The sequence below is a fragment of the Dendropsophus ebraccatus genome, chromosome 3 (genome assembly GCF_027789765.1).
Source record: "Dendropsophus ebraccatus isolate aDenEbr1 chromosome 3, aDenEbr1.pat, whole genome shotgun sequence".
In the NCBI taxonomy this organism is placed as follows: domain Eukaryota; kingdom Metazoa; phylum Chordata; class Amphibia; order Anura; family Hylidae; genus Dendropsophus; species Dendropsophus ebraccatus.
Window position 1 is genome coordinate 157,730,653 of NC_091456.1, and position 20,556 is coordinate 157,751,208.

The 20,556-nt window shown below is 46.7% G+C and overlaps 1 protein-coding gene across 14 annotated transcripts in view; it reads right to left on the reverse strand.

The window, feature by feature from the left end:
- The window catches only part of TMEM232 (transmembrane protein 232), a 184,936-nt gene that overhangs the window by 120,165 nt on the left and 44,215 nt on the right, over positions 1-20,556 (reverse strand). For 4 of the 14 annotated variants that reach the window (XM_069962985.1, XM_069962982.1, XM_069962984.1 and 1 more), the window contains 3 exons: positions 15,347-15,432; positions 9,732-9,882; positions 7,432-7,543 (listed from right to left, as the gene is read on the reverse strand). In XM_069962985.1, coding sequence (XP_069819086.1) covers positions 7,432-7,543; positions 9,732-9,853 — 234 coding nt within the window. In that variant the 5' untranslated portion in view covers positions 9,854-9,882; positions 15,347-15,432. Of the gene's footprint in view, positions 1-1,869; positions 1,950-6,815; positions 6,914-7,431; positions 7,544-9,731; positions 9,883-15,346; positions 15,438-20,556 lie in introns of those variants that run through there. The other 10 variants (XM_069962980.1, XM_069962978.1, XM_069962981.1 and 7 more) reach the window with 4 other exon arrangements.

The window sequence follows — 20,556 nt, forward strand, 5'->3', positions numbered from 1 at the left end:
GTACCCCTTTAAATCACACATCAGATCTCGATGAACAATTGGTTAAAAATTTTTTTTTTTTACTGATATTAATTGTGCAGTTTGTTGAGAGCAAAAGGACGTATCAGTGGTCACCAACAACTAAAACCATTAAAGGGAACCAATCAGCCCCTTTGAGCTGATATGGTTCCCTTGAGCATTTTATAAAGCACCTGGAGTGGCCCCGGCACGTACCGGCCGCGCCCACAGCAGGTGCTTTATAACGGAGAAAATGACTTTTATTCCCCGGCTCGTGACTAGATACAAGCGGGGAAGTAGTCGTGGTGGGCGGCTCCCCGCTCGTATCTAGTCACTGCGCTCTGCCTGTCAGCGCGCTCAGAGGGGATGATTGGCAGGCAGAGAGGTCCGTTACTTCTCCTTTAATACCCTGGAGTCCAAATTATCCCGAAAACCAAATTAAAAAAGTAATTTCATACTGGACACTTTTAAGGTCCCCATATACTTCAGTGAATAGTCCGCTGACCCCTATGCAAGCTGTAGCACCCTGACAATGGGGGCACATTCGGCTGTGAGACCCTCTCTGTCAATCACAGAGAAACTGTAGGAGAGTGTGGAAAGGAGTAAGGTTGCCTTTACACAGACAATCTGACAAATTATTGAAGCCAAAGCCAGGAACGGACTATAAACAGAGAACAGGTCATAAAGGAAAGACTGAGATTTCTCCTGTTTTCAAATTCCTTCTTGTCTTTGGCTTCAAAAATCTGTCAGAAAAACCCCTCTATGTATAGGCAGGCTTAGGGCCCTATTGCACATTGCAGATTAAGGCTGATTCGCCCGATTATCACTCCATGTAATAGAGACAATGATTAGTTGATAAAACGATCATTGGCTGATCGATTCTATAGGTCCAGACCTAAAATCATTGGGTGCACATTGCTACGTGTAATAGCAATGAGCGGCCAATGACTGGTGATTATGTAAGAAAAAAAAACTCCTACATACCTCTCCACGCTCCCTGACATCCTGCTAACTTCGGCCCGCTCCTGGCACTGTCTAAAGTGACAGGCCGTTCAGCCAATTGACAGCACAGTCCCAGTGATTGGTTAAGCGGCCTGTGACTTCACACAGAGCCAGAAGCAGGCTGGACGTCAGGGTGCGTGGAGAGGTATGTAGGAGTTTATTTTTTTTACAAGGGCTGCACGGACATCGTAAAAAATGTCTGTGCAGCCCTTGCTGCCCCATTATCGGGCCATATACGGGCTCAGTAAGCGAGCGCCGATCTAGGAGATCACCGCTAACTTAAACAAAGTCATTGGGCCGTATAATAGGGCCCTTTTTATTTCTGTGGCCACACTTCTTTAAAACGTAGGATTAAAAGACTTTTTTTTTTTTAATTGCAGCCACAGACAAGTAAAATACTGTTAGCTATACTGCTCCCACAGCTATGCAACCATGCTATCAGTTTGGTACAAGATTCCTAGGCTCTATGTCACTGCTGACATGAAGCCTAATGTAGAGCAATATAAAGCCTAACGGAGAGCATCCCAAAACTATAACATCAATAGTGCCATTGGAGTATAGAAGTAAAGTACATGTCACATAAGTTCAAGTAGCTGTGTTGCAACAAGACTAACCATTTAAGTGTCACTGTTGTTTAAATTTTTCTTGCAGAAATCAATAGTACAGGCAATTTTAAGAAACTTTGTAACTGGGTTCATTAGCCGAAAAATGCATTTTTATCATGAAAAAGCAGTTTGAAGCTCTCCCCCCGTGTTTATTGTTCTCTATGGAGAGAGGAGGGGTTAAGATAGATGAGGTACCAAAACAGGACAACAAAGAGTTTATTTACAGCTACATCACTGGGCTATTTCCTCTGAAGTCAGCACTGACCTCTCTGACCTCTGAATAGCGGCTTTCACACAGGTCTCGCTATGTAATCCTTTGTTCTCTGCTCTCTGCTGCTGACTGACCTCCTCCTTCCTTCCCCCTCCCCTCTCCATAGGTTATACAGGGCTGGACTGATGTAAAAAGTCAAGATTTCCTGATAATGAGCAGTAAATGAGAGGGGGGGGGACCTGGGAAAAGTCTTTTTGAATGCAGATAATGGAAGTTGTATTAGGCAAGTACACGTACGGCTCTGTCTCCACGCCAGATATTTTCTTTAATAATAAGCAAATGTCAAATTGGCAGACAGCATTTTCATGTAAATTTTCCCATCTAAATGTAACACTAAAATCTGAAGGTCTTAGCCCAACCTAATTATTGTTAATTTATGTTAAGTGTAATTGCCAATCTTTAAAGTTAACCTACAATTGCCATTTTAGCTGTAAAACAGACCATTTAAGTGGAATTTCACCCCATTGGCTTTCCATAGAAACATGCACATAGCATGAAGGTAGTGCAATTAGCAGAACTAGATTGTCTTCATATAATTTGACACATTGAGGAGTTAATGTGGCTTGACGCATTAAAAAAGTCAGATTTCGCAGCCAGACAGAGAAGACATTCAAGATTCAGCCTAAGTATCATGAGTATACTAATGCTGAACACACTAAAATAAAACCTGAACAAACATGCCTTCATTTTTCCAGCTGGGATATTATTACTATAACAATGAGCGCAGGCAATAAGCCATTTGTGGCAAATGTTGCATAAGGTCTTATTCTTAGGAGGTGCTAAACGGCCATTAGTGCTCTCACAATGATCTTGCACTGTACTTCACGTCAGTAAGCCGATTCTAAATCTTCCCCTTTATGTCCATTTCCATTAATAAAGCCGCCTTCCCGCATCTATTCTGCACAACACATGTGCTTTTATTGTACTTCTACCGCTTCCCTCCATATCAAAGTGGCTTATTAAAATGAATCATCATATTTACTTTCCTTATGATGTCTAAATCATGGATTTAAGAACCCATTGCCGTAGCACTTGTGTCATTTGTGTTTCTTAAATAGCCAAGAAATGATCGCATTGCTGAATGGTTCTACAACCTTAAAGGGCGTAACCAGGTAAGTTTCTCTACATGGAAATTACTACTCTCCTTGCTTTAAAGGGGTAGTTTGGCAAAAAAAAATCTTTCAAATCAACTGGTGCCAGAAAGTGCCATAGATATGTAATTTACTTCTATTAAAAAATCTCAAGCATTCCGATACTTAGCTGCTGTATGTCCTGCAGGAAGTGGTGTATTCTTTCCAGTCTGGAGAGCAGGACATGGGGATTTACTACTGCTTTGGACAGTTCCTGACACGGACAGAGATGTCACCAGAGAGCACTGTAACAGAATGGAAAGAATACACCACTTCCTGCAGGACATAAAGCAGCTGATAAGTACTGGAAGACTTAAGGTTTTTTTTTTAATAGAAGTAAATTACAAATCTCTGGCACTTTCTGGCACCAGTTGATTTAAAAGAAAAAATTTTTGGTGAACAACTCCTTTAGGGTGAGTTCACACCTACAGGATCTGCGGCAGATCTGCAGCAGATTTGATGCTGTGTTCAGTTATTTAAATGAAATCTGCTGCAGAAAATCAGCTGCAGATCCTGTAGGTGTGAACACACCATTAAGGCTAAGTTCACACAACGTATATTTTCATAAAACCACGGCCGTTGTACAACGGCCATTATTATTACGAAAATATACGTTACCTTGCTGTCTATAGGATTCCGGCCGGAGCGTATGCACATGGTATACGCTCCGGCTGGGATCCCTAGCGGCGCCGCAAACAACTGACATGTCAGAATTCTGCGGTCGCTATTCACTGAATAGCGGCTGCACACTATGGAGCGAAAGGCTCCGGCCGCTCACTCCATAGTGTGTAGTGGAGAGTTCTGATGCAGGTGCGCACAGATGCACCCACATCAGAACTCTGTGGCTGCAAAGTACTGGCCGGGATGATCTTTTCAGAGACCGGCCGTTCCGTGACCCGGCCGGTCTCACACGTTGTGTGAACATAGCCTAATATTGTATTAGGGGTAATTCAAACATATTTCAAATTATTCCAATTCTCTTACAATAAAGGGACTGTCAATTTATTCTTACATTTCCCAGTGAAGACAAGGAAAGAATTATAGACACTCAGGGAAGATTTTTTTTGGCCATGTTTAAAAAGAGTGGATACGCTTTAAGCTTTTATTGCAGATCTGTTTGCAAATAATCTGCAGCATATTACAGTAGAAGCAATGTGGATAGGACCTGTAGAAATCTCACTGCATTCTAATATTTTAAAATTTGCCCATTTCAAGTTTAATAGTTTTTTTTTCTCTACAGCATTAACCTAATTTGGCTCATTTAAACTCCCCGAGGTCCTCTATAAGCACTGACCAGTAGTGACCACCCATCATTAGTATAATGTGTGTTGTACCACGAGGTACAGAGTGGGAGAGGCTAGATAAAACGAGGCACTGAAAGCTCCATATAAAGAATCCTCTTTAATCCCTTGACGCAAATTCACATACACGTACGTCTGGGTTTGCTGCCCTTTACAGCAACCCTGCGCGCATATATGTGAATAAGTGTGCTCATCGAGTGGTGACACATCCTGGCATCCAGTCAGGGACCTATCATTACTTGCCTTGACCAGGAATCACTGCGATTAGTCTGTCTTTAAAGGTAAAGTAATCGCATTGACAATGAGAACAGCAGTGCCTGCATAGTGAAAGTAAGTACAAGCACATTTAGTAACCCCTTCCTGTTCTGATCCTCCCCTGTCCGCTATTACTGTATCTAATGGTCGCCCCTGACCCCTGTTGCTGTATCTAATGGTTGCCCCTGACCCCTGTTTCTGTAACTAATAGTCATCCCTGTCCTGTAACTGTACTTGATAATACTGTACTTGACCCTGTCCCGTGTTGCTGTACCTGATAGTGTCTATTATCCCCTTTACTGTACCTATAGTCACCCCTTTTGACTGTATCTGATATCTTTACCTGTTCCCTGTTGCTGTACTTTATCTGTTACTGTACTGTACTGTTCTGTTGCCGGTTACTGTATATGAAATTGAAAAAAATTGCTACTAAACTTCTGAGCCCTACACCATCCTAAAGAATAAAAGGAACTTTACCACATAATACTGACATAGTGCATGAATACTGTATAATTATGAATTATCTAATTTGTGTTACATGACTTAAAAAAAGGAAAATTTTACGAAATGTTTTATGACATATTAGAGTTTTTCACAAACAAAGGGTTAATGTATCAAAAAAATATACTATCAGCATAAAGTACATTTTGTCACGAGAAAATAACCTCAGAATTAGGTCTCACAGAGTTATTAGCACATAAAACAAGACCGGTGAGATTTGAAAAATATGTCTCAATTCTTAAAGGGGTTTATCTAGGGCATGGGTCTCCAAACTGCGGCCCTCCAGCTGTTGTAAAACTACATTTCCCATCATGCCTGGACAGCCAAAACCAAAGCTTTAGCTGGCCAGGCATGATGGGAGTTGTGGTTTCGCAACAGCTGTAGGGCCGCAGTTTGGAGACCCATGATCTAGGTCAGGCATGTCCAAAGTCCAGCCCGCGGGCCATTTGCGACCCACGTTCCGAACTTTTACGGCCCCCCAGGTATCCGGCAGCAACAGATACCTTGCGCCACGCCACTCTAGTGCACAGAAAAGGAAAGCCGAAATCTCGCGATGTCCGAGATTTCGGCTTTCCTTTCCCGTGCACTAGAGCAGTGTTTTTCAACCAGTGTGCCGCGGGCGCCGTCCCCCTCACCTACTGGCCCGGACGTGCTCCTCCAATCAGGGAAGACCAGGAGCGTGGTGCATGGGGATGGGGAAGAAACAGGAGAGAAGCAGGGGGGAGAGAAACATGGGGATGGGGGAGAAGCAGGGGGGAGAGAAACATGAGGATGGGGGAGAAGCAGGGGGGAGAGAAACATGAGGATGGGGGAGAAACAGGGGGGAGAGAAACATGGGGATGGGGGAGAAGCAGGGGGGGGGAAACATGGGGATGGGGGAGAAGCAGGGGGGAGAGAAACATGAGGATGGGGGAGAAGCAAGGGGGAGAGAAACATGAGGATGGGGGAGAAACAGGGGGGAGAGAAAAATGGGGATGGGGGAGAAACAGGGGGGAGAGAAACATGAGGATGGGGGAGAAGCAGGGGGGAGAGAAACATGGGGATGGGGGAGAAACAGGGGGGGAGAGAAACATGGGGATGGGGAGAAGCAGGGGGGAGAAAAACATGGGGATGGGGGAGAAGCAGGGGGAGAGAAACATGGGGATGGGGGAGAAGCAGGGGGAGAGAAAAGTATGCCGTTTTCAATAAACTTTGTAAAAAAAAGTTTATTTGCATTCATTTTATTGGTCCAAAGAATGTCAAGCAAAATGGTCGGCCCTCGCACATCATCAAATTTGGCACTCTTCGAAAAAAGTTTGGACATGCCTGATCTAGGTAAACTATATCATCCCCCCTCCTAGAGACTAACAATTTATTCCATAAATGTCAACACATTCCCCCAGTTCTGAGCCTGCTGCTTTCTGCTAAAGACATAGAAAACTGTGTCTGAGCTGTTATCTCAATCTCTGCTCTAAACCACCTCCTCCTACCTAAGATGGTTCATGTAAACAGTGTCCCTGGCCGGCTGGTTCTGATCTCTGTGAAGCCGGGAGAGTAATCTCAGGTCAAGTAACTTGATACACCATTCTATGGCCGGGCTGATTCCACTGTCCACCGAAAGAATAGACATATCAGTTCTTTCGAAATAACGCGTAATCGGCCCGGCCATAGAATGGTGTCTATGGCACAGGGGGATATGCGCACCGCCGTGAACGAGTAAGAGCCATGGAATCCGCCGGAATTTATCAGCGTGTATTACGTAGTGTGAACCTACCCTTACTATGGTTAATTCTCCCTGCATCACAGGATGCAGAAATCGTCGGCCAGGGACACTGTTTACATGAGCCATCTTTGAAAGGAGAAGGCTGGAGGGGAGACAGAGAGAACCGCTAACACACAGTTTTTTTTATCTCTTCAGCAGAAAACAGCAGGTCAGAACTAGGGGAAAGAGACAGAAAAGGTAATGACATGTATGGAATAAATTGTTAGTCTCCAGAAACAGTGGATGATTAAAAAAAAAAGTGGCTGTAGAGTTAATAGGTTAAAGTTACTCAATGTTCATGCCTTTGCCTACCAAGATCTTACTCTATGCATACCGTAGGCATTCATGTGGCCTCCTGCTTAGACTACAATTGTACACGTGACGATACCTGAATAGATATTAAATGAGAGCATGGCAGCGGAGGCTCAAACAACCCAGTAAGGGTGGCAAAGATGTAAAGAAATAATACCTTTTGTATAAATGTATAAACTACAGAGAGATAGTTGTCCAGTCAAATAGACTTCAGTGAAGAACCTGTTGAACTCATCTTTCAAGGCATATTTGGCGCTGTTCATAATGTTCCATTTATTTCCCATTTAAATATACAGATGTAAAATATCTCTGTTACCCTGCATCGATGAAGGATTTTTCTAGCTGTGTCAAGCATGGGCTCTTGATCCTCAACTTCTTCAGTGGCGTTAAAGTGTTTGATGAATTCCTCAGTGACTTCCAAGGGCTTTCTATATAAAGATCACAAGGAATGCAATGATTTCAAATGTCATTTACTGACAAGAAACATAATCCTCTATTGAATCATCAAAAGTAGTTAAAGAACAATATGAGGTGGTGAGAAAGTTCTAAGACAAAGGGGATTGCTGGGTTATTTTTATTCCAAACTATCACATAGAATACAAAATAATAATGTGCTTTTATTATAGAACAAAGGTTCCTGGCTATGAATGTTCATTTAGCTTTTTATGTGTTTTTATAAGTGATGAGAAAAATCTTTTATTATCTTTGTTTTCCGGTAAGGCTGGGTTCACATATGTCTGGCGTCCCTGAGATGTTCTGGAAGGAAATGCTGGATGCAACAAGCTGGATCTTTTGCATCCTTCATGCCATCTATTCTCCTATGGACTAAAATTGAGCACAGTGCCAGGCATATTGACTATCTGGCATAGCTGCCCTCTAGACGGCTTTCACTGGAAAAAAAAAATGCTGGTTACCATGTGGCAGCTGTACTGGATTACTGGTTAAAGGGAATCTGTTACTAGGTTTATGCCACCTTAAATGAGGGCAGCATAAACTAGTCACAGAAATGCTGAACAGATCGGTGTATTACTTACATGATTCTGTGCAGCCGTTCTCCAAATATGCAGGAGAATAGAATTTTTGCCACACCCCTCCTCCTCCCTCCAGCTGATGATTGACAGCTGACTGCCTATACACAGCATGGATAGATAACTGCCAATCAGCAGCTGGTGGGCAGAGTTTTCTGCTTCTCATGAATATCCAGGACTACTGGACTCACATAATGGAGAGGACTACTTATTGTCCATGTTATCCAGGAGGATATCTCTGGATCAGCTGCACAGAACAATGTAAGTAATACATCATTCTGTTCAGCTTCTCTGTCACTTGTTTATGCTACTCTGAGATAGGACAGCCTAAACCTGCAGAATCTCTTTAAGGGTAGCTTCACACACACCGTATCGCAGCGGTTTTTATGCTGCAGATCCGCAGCGGATCTGCAGCAGATTTGATCTAAATAACTGAACACAGCATCAAATCTGCATCCTCAAATCTGCTGCAGATACTGTACGTGTGAATGCACCCTAAATGGAAACAAGCCCTACAAGAAGTTTCCATTTTGGACTATTAATAGTTATGCTGCCCTCAATCAACTTCTACAATGGTGACCACTTTGTTGCTACACTAAGACTATGTTCACACTCCATTTTTTGGCCTATTTGTACAATAACGGGTGTGAAATAATGGGTGTTATTTGGCCTCAGAATGCAATCCGGAAATCCTAAAAAACGACCGTCAAATGGGCAGAAAAAGACAGTGCGGGAACATAGTCTAAGGGTGCCTTAACACACACCGGATCGACAGCGGATTTCACGCTGCAGATTCAGTGTCAGTGCATCCCTATGAGAATACTTACTCGCAGTGGGATGGACATCCTAGGGATGCGCTGCCACTAGATCAGCAGCGGATTCCGCTGCAAATCTGCAGTGTGAAATCCTCAGTAAATTAATTCAAGCAAATTATATATATATATATATATATATATATATATATATATATATATATATATAATTTACTTGTAGAGACACTGACATTTTACTTTTTCTTTCAGCATTAATGGTGAAAAAAGTTAACATTCCTGCATTCCTATAATAGGTGAAATCTTCCTTATAATCACATGAACCAACAGGCAAAGTGACATCACTGATTTGTGACGTTATTATAGTTCTGCTACCGCATTACATATAACAGTACTCTTAAAGGAGAACTCTGAGCAAACAAAAACAGGGAGGGCAGGAAGGGTGGGAACATAACAATGAAGTTATAGCACCCCAGTACCCCTTACAGCGCAGCATCACTGCTTAGATCTTCCTGTGATGTCACAGTCTTGCTCAGAAATGCCTGCTCGGCTAGCCATAAAGCAGGCATTTGTGCAGTCTGGGCTGAGAGGGTAGTATCTAACAGATTGTGACAAAAGAGGAACCCAAGAGATACCGGAGACTGGAGAGGACAGTGGTGCTGCACTGAAGGGATACCAGGACAGGTAAGTATGACTTCATTATTATGTTCCCACCATCCCCTGCTCGTCCTGATTATTTTTAAATTTGCCCAGAGTTCTCTTTAAAGCGAGGCCAGATATTATTTCTATAAAGCTTTATATTAGTTACACAACTGTACCTTCTACATTTTCTTTCTGTGCTTTCTTCTGCTTTCTCCAATAACCTTTTTTGGATTTCATTGTGATATTTAGTTGAAATGATCCCAAACTTTTGTATTACTGGTATCTTGATGATAGGCATTCCTCTGCTGTACTAATACTGGACGAACACTAATAAATATTGTATATAATGAGCAGGATCTACAGAAAGGACAAATATTCTGAGATTAAAGATGAAAGAATTGATTAATATTAAAGGGGTTATTCTCATCTAGTAAACTGTAACTACTTGATTTACAATACAAAAGTAAGCAATTTTGGAAAGTTGGAAATTAGGGGCCTATTCCACGGGAGTGATAATCGGCCGTATCGGCCCCGTTCGGCCAATTATCGTTCGGTGAAAACGATCAGCCGATGATTGTGTCATTGGCTGATCGTTTATTTAGGGCCAGACCTAAAATCATCGGTCCCTCACCGCGCCTCGGTAGGGTGGAATAGCGGTGCGCGGGGGGCGACCGACGATTTGAGAAGCACCTTACATTACCTGTCTGGGATTCTCCTGCACTCCGTCTTCCTCGTCCAGGTCCCGCTCGCAGCAGCAGCAGCTCCGAAGCTGTCAGACCGCTCAGCCAATCACTGGCCGGGACCTGGGGAGGAAGAAGGAGCGCAGGAAAAGCCCGGACAGGTAATGTATGGTGCAAGGACTGCAAGGACATCGATAACGATGTCCCTGCAGCCCTCGCTTAACGATCACCGGGGCCGTGGAATAGGCCCAGTAAACGAACGCCGATCTAGCAGATTGGCGCTCGTTTATATCGTTGCTCGGCCTGTGGAATAGGGCCCTTATTCCCTTACCCCAGGGGTAGGGAACCTTGGCTCTGGGCAGCCAAAGCAGCTTCGGCTGTCCAGGCATGATGGGAGTTGTAGTTTTGCAATAGCTGGAGAGCCAAGGTTCCCTACCCCTGCCTTACCCTATTGTAAAAAGCTTGTTGTCTACGTTACAGACCACCACTCTCTACTTTGTGAGCAGCAGTCGGGCTGTTGGCATCCTCTCTGGTGGGGACCTCAGGATGGTAGTAAGCAATCTCTTTGGGCTTCTGTGTCTCCTTCTGAGATTACAGACGTCTCCAGGGCTTGTGGATTGTCCTTGGAGGTGTGCATAGTTTTAGAGAGAGACACAGAGATGCAGAGCTGATTTAGCTCGGCATTTCGGCATCCCGTCCTCTTGATGATAACATCATGTCTGTATACCTGCTGTCTGCAATATTTTTAATACATTAACAAAAATCATGAAGTGGAGTGGGCCCCCAGAATCCATTCCACTGGTGAGTCCTTGCCAACCCAGCACGCTTCAACTACAGGGATAGCAGCCAAAATTGAAGTTTGTGCTCTAGAGCTGAGCCCCAACTATGAGTCAACCAACCAAACCAACATCATAGCCCATATGACCCCTTGGAGCCAGGGTATGTTCACACTGAGCAAAAACAGGCATAAATTCCGAGCGGAATCCGCACTGCAGACTCATTTTCTCAATGTCATGTCTCGTGTGCCTCCACTCTCCGCTGAAAAAATTGACATGTAAATTCTTTGAGCAGAGGAAAGCAAGACATCACATTAAGGCTATGTTCACACTACGTAAAAGTACGGCCGTTGTTGCCATCGGCAACAACGGCCGTACTTTATGCAGTGTGTAACATTGCCTACATTTCTATGGGATCACGGCCAAAGTGTATACACACAGTATACGCTCCGGAAGGGATCCCGTGCGGCGCCGCAAATAGCTGACATGTCAGTTTTCTGGGGCCGCAATTCAATGAATTGCGGACGTAGGAAACCCTGTCAGTTCACAAAATGAAGCGAGTGGCTCCGGCTGCAAGCTTTATAGTGTGCTGTGGGAGGTTCTGATGTGGGTGCGCGCTGATGCGCCCGCATCAGAACCCTGTGGCCGGAAAGATCACTCGGCCGGTACTTAAAGGGAAACAATCACGCCGAAAATCGCCCTAATGATAAGGAAACGTGCTGGCACATCACCCAGCACGCTTCCCAAACATCCCCCTGTACCCTCCGTGCCTCCCTATATTAGACCGTATTCTTACTTTTATGATGTCCCGCGCTGTATGTAAATGCCGGGTAAGTAGTCACGGTGGGGTATCTAGTCACAGTCCTGGGCGTATCTAGTCACGGTCCTGGCGGTGGAATCGCTGGGCAGCTACGTCTTTAGCATGCCGTGCATGCGCTATACGGCGGGAGAAGATGCTGACGTACTGCGCATGTGCGGCATTCTGAAGACGTCGGCACGCCGACGACGTGGTGCATTCACACATACAGGGTACGCAGCGGATTTTCTGCTGCGGATCCGCAGCAGATCCACAGCAGATTTCATCTAAATAACTGAACACAGCATCAAATCTGCACCATCAAATCTGCTGCGGATCTGCTGCGGATCCTGTACGTGTGAACGCACCCTAAGACAGTGAGGTAGGCGGGATTCCGAGTTGAGTCAGCAGCGTAGGTTTTGCTCAGAATTTCTGCCTGTTTTTGCTCAGTGTGAATGGGCCCTTGGAGTTTCTATTTATTTCAGATGAGATCCAAGCCTAATAGAGCACCAATATAAAAACCTGTAAGTAAAAGTGATCCTGGAAGTTATCTATTAATTTGGATAATGTTTCCCACAGTAAATTTTCTAATAAACTGACTGAGAATAAATGCATTTAGAGGATCATTCATCTCACCTGTACTGACAATCCATCTATTATGGGAGTCAATTATCTACTTTTACACGTCTCTCAACTGATTCCACATGCAAAACAACTGAAGCTGTTATGCTGTATAATGCACGGACTACTGGAAAGTGTGGGCTATTATTTATTACACTGTCTTACCACATGGAGACAAAACTCCCCTAGGTTAAATTAATAACATAAATATAAAACTTTATTTCAGGACGCAAATGCTGACATAGAGATAACAAATGAAACAATATGTCTTTATTTTCTCTGAACTCATTTTTCTAGCTTAGTTGATCTACTTTTTTTTTTTTTTTGTCTGAAAGTATTTGAGGTCAGTTACTGCCATCTAGTGGTTGCATAGTAGTGCACACATGGATGACAGAAAACCACAAGAAAAAGTACATTCACTCTGAATTCTATTGTTTTACATATCCGAACCTATCTACCGATTGAAAAAGGCTTCATATGGCCGAAACATTGCGTATTAGTATGCAAATAAAACCACTTGGCTTCACTGGAAGTGCTGTCTCTTCGTCTACTTTATATCTGGGAGAGTATTTAAACGTATTCTGCACCTTATTGATGCAATAAACCACCATTCGCTTTATCCTGCTGGGCTGTGGATTGTTTACATTAGGCATCCCATCAGTAGTGGACCATAACAGGGGCGTTTCGGGCGGCAGCCCGGGGCCCTGAGCTCCTGGGGGGCCCATGACCACCCAAAAAGACAAAAAAAAATCACAGTTTTTTTATGGCAATTTTGCACAAATCAGGACATCATGACATTATCTGCCCTGTACTATGAACGCCAGGCTAGTGCTGTCATAGTTACAGTGCGGTGGGGGGGCCCAGGCTTGGTGAACAGCCCGGGGCCTATGGTAAAGTTAATCCGCCCCTGCATCCCATGCTAAAGCATTTTCTCTGCAAAGCACCCACCTCTTGATGCTTAGATGTGTGGCTGTTATTCACTCTGTCTATCTAATTATCTACATACATTAGAGAAAAGGTAAAGGTGAAACAACAGTGTCTCCTTTCCCCTATGCTACTCAGGAGAGGCTGTTGTTTCCCTGCCCTTGGCCAGATGCTCACTGATTGGAGTAGTGTCAGTGGTAGGAGGGGTTACAGCTTGCCTGGCAAAGAAATTGAGAAATGTGACCTCTGTCTCAGAAGGGAGGGGGAGGACGCAGAAGTGAAGACAGATAGGACCAGGAAGTAACAATTATGCAGCTTCAGGATGTGAGCCAGGGTATACTGCAGACAAAAGACTCAATTTATGTAATAGAAACCTATTACAAACAAGCTTCGATTATAGGTAGAGAATGAACAGGGTTAAATCTTTCTTAACCGGAGTTCCCCTTTAAGGGGGCATAGTTTTGACCACATGCCACCTAGGTATGAGAGAATGCAGCCCAAAAGCAGGACTTTCAGTTGTTTGGTGGTCCAACATGTGGAATGTCGGTTTGAGTAAATTCCCATATCTATCTGTATTCTTCTGTGTATTTTAGTTTGTTGTTCTACATAATGGCCCCTAGATGGCAGTCATTTCTAACGTTGCTTTTTTATACCAATCTAATAAATAACTTTCTTTGAAGACAAAGACACAACACTTCGCATTAGACCTAAAGAATGAGTCACATTTACCTTTAAACATGATTGCAGTGAGTGAATGAGGAACTTGTGCAAATCCTTCCACACACAAACAGGACCTGTGATATCATGGTATTCTGCAGCCTTTACTATAAGCTTTTATTGGGCGAATAATCAATTTCCTCACATTAATTCCATATTTCAGTAGCCCACAATTAAGATTTTAAACTCCTTATTAGCCCCACCCCTTCAGGCAAAGCTAATATCACCAACGCACCAGGATCGATGTGCCACTCCAGCTACGCAAGTCATTTTAAGTGGTAAGATGTTTTCCCTCAGGTGTTTTCCCTCTTAGTGAGGTGGCACGTCCGCCTGCCCGCCAGCCTCTTCTGCGTCGCCCACTTAAGCATAAGCATGTTTGCATAATGTAGTGACCTCTTCTTTCCATGGCTGAAGATCCTGCACTCGTGCAGTAACAGCCCCCCTCATTAAAGCAAATGCACATACTGATTAAGGCTATGTTCACACTACGTAAAACTACAGCCGTAGTTCTCGCCGCAGTACTATGGCAATAGTTTTGCGGGGTGGAACATAACCTTACTTTCAATGGGATCCCGGCCGGAGCGTACACACATACATCAGAGCTCCGCGGTCGGAAAGATCACCCGGCTAGAGATGATCCAGCCAGAGACCGGCCGTTCCGTGACCCAGCCGGGGTCACGGAATGGCAAGTCTCAGTCTCAAGTCTCATAAGTGTGAACATAGCCTAAAGGGGTTATCCAGCGCTACAAAAACATGGCCACTTTTCCCCCTCTCTTGTCTCCAGTTCAGGTGCGGTTTGCAATTAAGCTCCATTTACTTCAAGGAAACTGAGTTTCAAAACCCCACCCAAACTGGAGACAACAGTAGGCGGAAAGTGGCCATGTTTTTGTAGCACTGGATAACCCCTTTAACAGAATTGTTAGTTATAATTCTGATGGTGAGCATTTATTTATGAATAGTTGTGATATCTATCCGTTAAACAGGTACTCTGGGCGGGAGGCCTTTTTTTTCAGTATCGCCAGGGACTGGGTGGATGAAGAATTGGAATTAGTCAGATTCGCTTCGCTCATCTGTAGTAGTAATGTTATACTATAGGCTATATAAAGCAAACTACAGTGGGCAGAGTACCCCAGCCCATACAGAGAATAGTCCAGCAAAATCAGCTGTGGATACCTCTCCTGTCATTGTAAATGGGATTACATACTGTGATTGTCATCCCGCTGCGAGAATGTAAGTGCCGGCCCCATTAACCCCCCGCCGCCAGGAAGTTACTTTACCTGCCCTACGATCCGGCCGCATCTGAGGCTCCCGAAGGTCCCACGCATCAGTGCACAGCCCCACCGCAGATACGTTACTTGTGAAGCTACCCTTAAAGAAAAAAAAAGGAAAAAAAATGAGGCCACATCACCCAGCCTTAAAGGGGTATTCCAGGGAAAATCAATAATTTAGCAAAGGAAAGGGTTAACCAAGGTTAACCCTTTCCTAATATACTTACCTGTTGTTTTTTGGCCCCCCAAGGAGATCTCCGGTCCGGTCACGTGATCTTGCAGCTTGTGGCTCGGATCCTCTTCTCCTTCCGGTTCGGTGACGTCACCCGGCCGGCGCCGCTCTCCGTCTCATTAGCAGCGGAGCACTGAACCCTGACTGGCTTGGTAGCGTGTAGCCAATCAGGGCTCAGTGCTCTGCATCCCCACACGCTTCAGAGTGGGGGTCCCCTGAGGCTGCAGTAAATTATCAGGGGTCGTGGGGCTCAGTGCCGGTCACCAGTTACATGGGCCGGCACTGCACTACAGCAGGTGATCACTCCGCAGAACCCCCCCCCCCCCCCCCCCCACCTTGTCAGAGATGCCGACCGAGTCCCGGGAGGGGATGCGGCGGGCGGCATTACTTCATTCATAGCTACCAGACACCCGGCTGCCCGCCGCATCCCTTCCCCCCAGGGACTCAGGGTCGGCATCGGTGGGGAAGTAATGTGTATCGGCTGCTGATCCCCCCGGCCCCCCTCCCTGTGTCCCTGTCAGATCACTCACCCCCAGAGCGTGCTGCTGGCCCCGATCTCTGCACTGGTCTGAGGCACCTGTACTCAGCTGACAGGCGCTGTGTACAGAGCAAGAAATCTCTCCTGCCTCACTCACACAGCGCCTGTCAGCTGAGTACAGGTGCCTGAGACCAGTGCAGAGATCGGGGCCAGCAGCACGCTCCGGGCGTGAGCGATCTCTGACAGGGACACAGGGAGGAGGGCAGGGCTCCAGATGGCGACCAAAATGGTCGCCAATGCGACTGACATCATGCAAATGGCGCCCAGATTTATTAATCTGGGCGCCATTTGCGACTGGCCCCGGCGGAGGCGCACTGTCTCTTTAAGGACAGTGACCGCCATCCGCACGCTGCACCGAAGCGTGTCTCCGCACACTGGGGACACGCTTCTCCAGTGACGTCATCTAGCACGTCCGTCATTCATTGGACGGACGGACGCAGAGGCGCCACACTCATCCAGCGCCTCTCCTCACCCGGCGGATCCTCAAGTTCACCCCAGCGGCACCATACTTAGATTGTTGGTGACTGGGTGAGTATAACCGGAGGGGCGGCAGGGGTGACGGCAGGCCAGTAATGTGTGGGGGGGGGGACCGCGGCCTGGGTAGTGTGTCTATTGTGATGGCGGCCGGTGCGGTAGTCAGTGGGGTGTGGTGGGGTGGTTTGGGGGGGGGAGGGGGGGTGGTGGCTGGCGGTAGGGGATGTATAGACTGCACAGTACCACTTCCCTCAGTGTCTGGATGTATATACACTGCACAGTACCACTACCCTCAGTGTCTGGATGTATATACACTGCACAGTACCACTTCCCTCAGTGTCTGGATGTATATAGACTGCACAGTACCACTTCCCTCAGTGTCTGGATGTATATAGACTGCACAGTACCACTTCCCTCAGTGTCTGGATGTATATAGACTGCACAGTACCACTTCCCTCAGTGTCTGGATGTATATAGACTGCACAGTACCACTTCCCTCAGTGTCTGGATGTATATACACTGCACAGTACCACTACCCTCAGTGTCTGGATGTATATACACTGCACAGTACCACTTCCCTCAGTGTCTGGATGTATATACACTGCACAGTACCACTTCTCTCAGTGTCTGGATGTATATAGACTGCACAGTACCACTTCCCTCAGTGTCTGTATATATATAGACTGCACAGTACCACTTCCCTCAGTGTCTGGATGTATATACACTGCACAGTACCACTTCCCTCAGTGTCTGGATGTATATACACTGCACAGTACCACTTCTCTCAGTGTCTGGATGTATATAGACTGCACAGTACCACTTCCCTCAGTGTCTGTATATATATAGACTGCACAGTACCACTTCCCTCAGTGTCTGGATGTATATACACTGCACAGTACCACTTCCCTCAGTGTCTGTAGACCAAAATGGTCGCCAATGCGACTGACATTTTGCAAATGGCGCCCAGATTTATTAATCTGGGCGCCATTTGCGACTGGCCCCGGCGGCGGCGCGCTGTCTCTTTAAGATGCGCGGCTGATGCGCGGCTGCCGGGGGTGTCCCGTTCTATCCCCGGCAGCGCGGCGCATCAGTGAGCTGCCTGGGGCCCTGACTTCCGGCACAGGAAGCGCGCGTCAGAGACGCTTCCTGTGTCAGAAGTCACAGCCCCGGCGTACAGGGAGCTCACTGACGCGCCGCGCTGCCGGGGATAGGACGGGACACCCCCGGCAGCCGCGCATCAGCCGGGAACAGCGTCCGAAGAAGAAGAGGAGATCGCCGGGGGAGTGGGTTGTCAGGTGAGTTTGTGTGTTTGTTTTTTTTAAATATTGCTTAGCATAGAGGAAAGGGGGGGGCATCTATAATGGGGGGAGAAGAGGGGCCATCTATAAGGGGAGGGGGTATCTATAAGGGGGGGAGAAGAGGGGGCATCTATAAGGGGAGGGGGTATCTATAAGGGGGGGAGAAGAGGGGGCATCTATAATGGGGGGGAGAGGGGGCATCTATAAGGGGAGGGGGTATCTATAAGGGGGGGAGAAGAGGGGGCATCTATAATGGGGGGGGAGAGGGGACATCTATAAGGGGAGGGGGTATCTATAAGGGGGGGAGAAGAGGGGGCATCTATAATGGGGGTAGAGAGGGTCATCTATAAGGGGAGGGGGCCATCTATAATGGGGGGGGAGGAGGGGGCATCTATAATGGGGGTAGAGGGGGTCATCTATAAAAGGAGGGGGTCATCTATAAGGGGAGGGGGCCATCTATAAGGGGGGGAGAAGAGGGGGCATCTATAATGAGGGGGAGAGGGGCATCTATAATGGGGGGGAGGAGGGGGCATCTATAATGGGGGTAGAGGGGGTCATCTATAAGTGTAGGGCAAACTGGCTGCAGACATTGGGAGATAGATATATGCACAATTATTATTATCAGGGCCCCTCAGGTGTCTGTATTGTAGGGGGTCACTTGCATTAGTCACTAGGTGAGAGATATATCTATCTTTATACACATCTTGTGGGGGGTCACTATGGCTGCAGTCATAAGTCTAGCTCAGTATGTATAGACTGTTGCAAGCTTTTAAAGGGAACCTGTCACCCCCGGTGCCGGGGTGACAGGCTCCCAACCCCCGTTAGAACCCCCTATACTCACCTCATCGCGTCGGGTCCCGCTTCTGAAGATGGTCGGGTCACGGAGATCTCAGCCGCTGCAGCCCGGCGCGCACACTGAGAGATGAGTCCAACCCTCATAGAGAATGACGGAGCACTGGACTCTCCCGTCATTCTCTATGAGCGTTGGACTCATCTCTCAGCGCGCGCGCCGGGCTGCAGCGGCTGAGATCTCTGTGACCTGACCATCTTCAGAAGCGGGGTGAAGATGAGGTGAGTATAGGGGGTTCTAACGGGGGGTTGGGAGCCTGTCACCCCGGCACGGGGGTCGACAGGTTCCCTTTAAGTTCAAGTTCAGAAGAGTAAGCCTCATTAAAAGGCTAGCCAAGTGAGGCTGAAGTACTGAGTCAGACTGTATATGGTTGTCAAGTTGCAAGTTTCCATGTTGAACGTTTTCAAACTAAGAAAAGAAAGGATCTAAAGGAGGAGGAGGCTGCCGTGGCCTCTGCACACAGTAAGTCCCATGTAACATAACATTAATTTTACATGGTTTAAAATGTTGGCGACCAAATATTCTATTTGGCGCCTAAATTTTTCAGGTTAGGAGCCAATGGCTCCTAGGTAAATTTTTTAGTCTGGAGCCCTGGAGGGGGAAGTCCTGCAAAGTAATATGTATTTCCTGCTGATCCCCCAGGCCCCCCCTCCCTGTGTCCCTGTCAGAGATCGCTCACGCCCGGAGCGTGCTGCTGGCCCCGAACTCTGCACTGGTCTCAGGCACCTGTACTCAGCTGACAGGCTCAGTGTGAGTGAGGCAGGAGAGATTTCTTGCTCTGTACACAGCACCTGTCAGCTGAGTACAGGTGCTTCAGACCAGTGCAGAGATCGGGGCCAGCAGCACGCTCCGGGCGTGAGCGATCTGACAGGGACACAGGGAGGGGGGCCGGGGGGATCAGCAGCCGATACACATTACTTCCCCACCGATGCCGACCCTGAGTCCCTGGGGGGAAGGGATGCGGCGGGCAGCCGGGTGTCTGGTAGCTATGAATGAAGTAATGCCGCCCGCCGCATCCCCTCCCGGGACTCGGTCGGCATCGCTGACAAGGTGGGGGGGGGGTTGCGGAGTGATCACCTGCTGTAGTGCAGTGCCGGCCCATGTAACTGGTGACCGGCACTGAGCCCGACGACCCCTGATAATTTACTGCAGCCTCAGGGGACCCCCACTCTGAAGCGTGTGGGGATGCAGAGCACTGAACCCTGATTGGCTGCACGCTACCAAGCCAGTCAGGGTTCAGTGCTCTGCTGCTAATGAGATGGAGAGCGACGCCGGCCGGGTGACGTCACCGAACCGGAAGGAGAAGAGGATCCGAGCCACAAGCTGCAAGATCACGTGACCGGACCGGAGATCTCCTTGGGGGGCCAAAAAACAACAGGTAAGTATATTAGGAAAGGGTTAACCTTGGTTAACCCTTTCCTTTGCTAAATTATTGATTTTCCCTGGAATACCCCTTTAAGTTTAGTACAGCAAGATCGCACCAAACTCTACTTTATGTTCCACACAACGGACCCCTTTTCTGAACAATGTCTTAATAAATAAGTACAATGTTGTATATACTGTAAAACATTTATAAATTGCTAGTTTATGATTTTTCTTTCAGGGAAGGGTTACTATGCTAGAGGGACATACCGTATTTTCCGGTGTATAAGGCGTCTTTTTAACCCTGAAAAATCTTTGTAGAAGTCGGGGGTCGTCTTATTCGCCGTGTATGGTCGCCCCATACCGTGGGGGGGGGGAGGCTCAAAAATTGCCCTATCCCCACCGTATGGGGGACCACTATAAAAAAACAAACATTGAACTCATCTGGGGCCCGTTCCCGGCCTC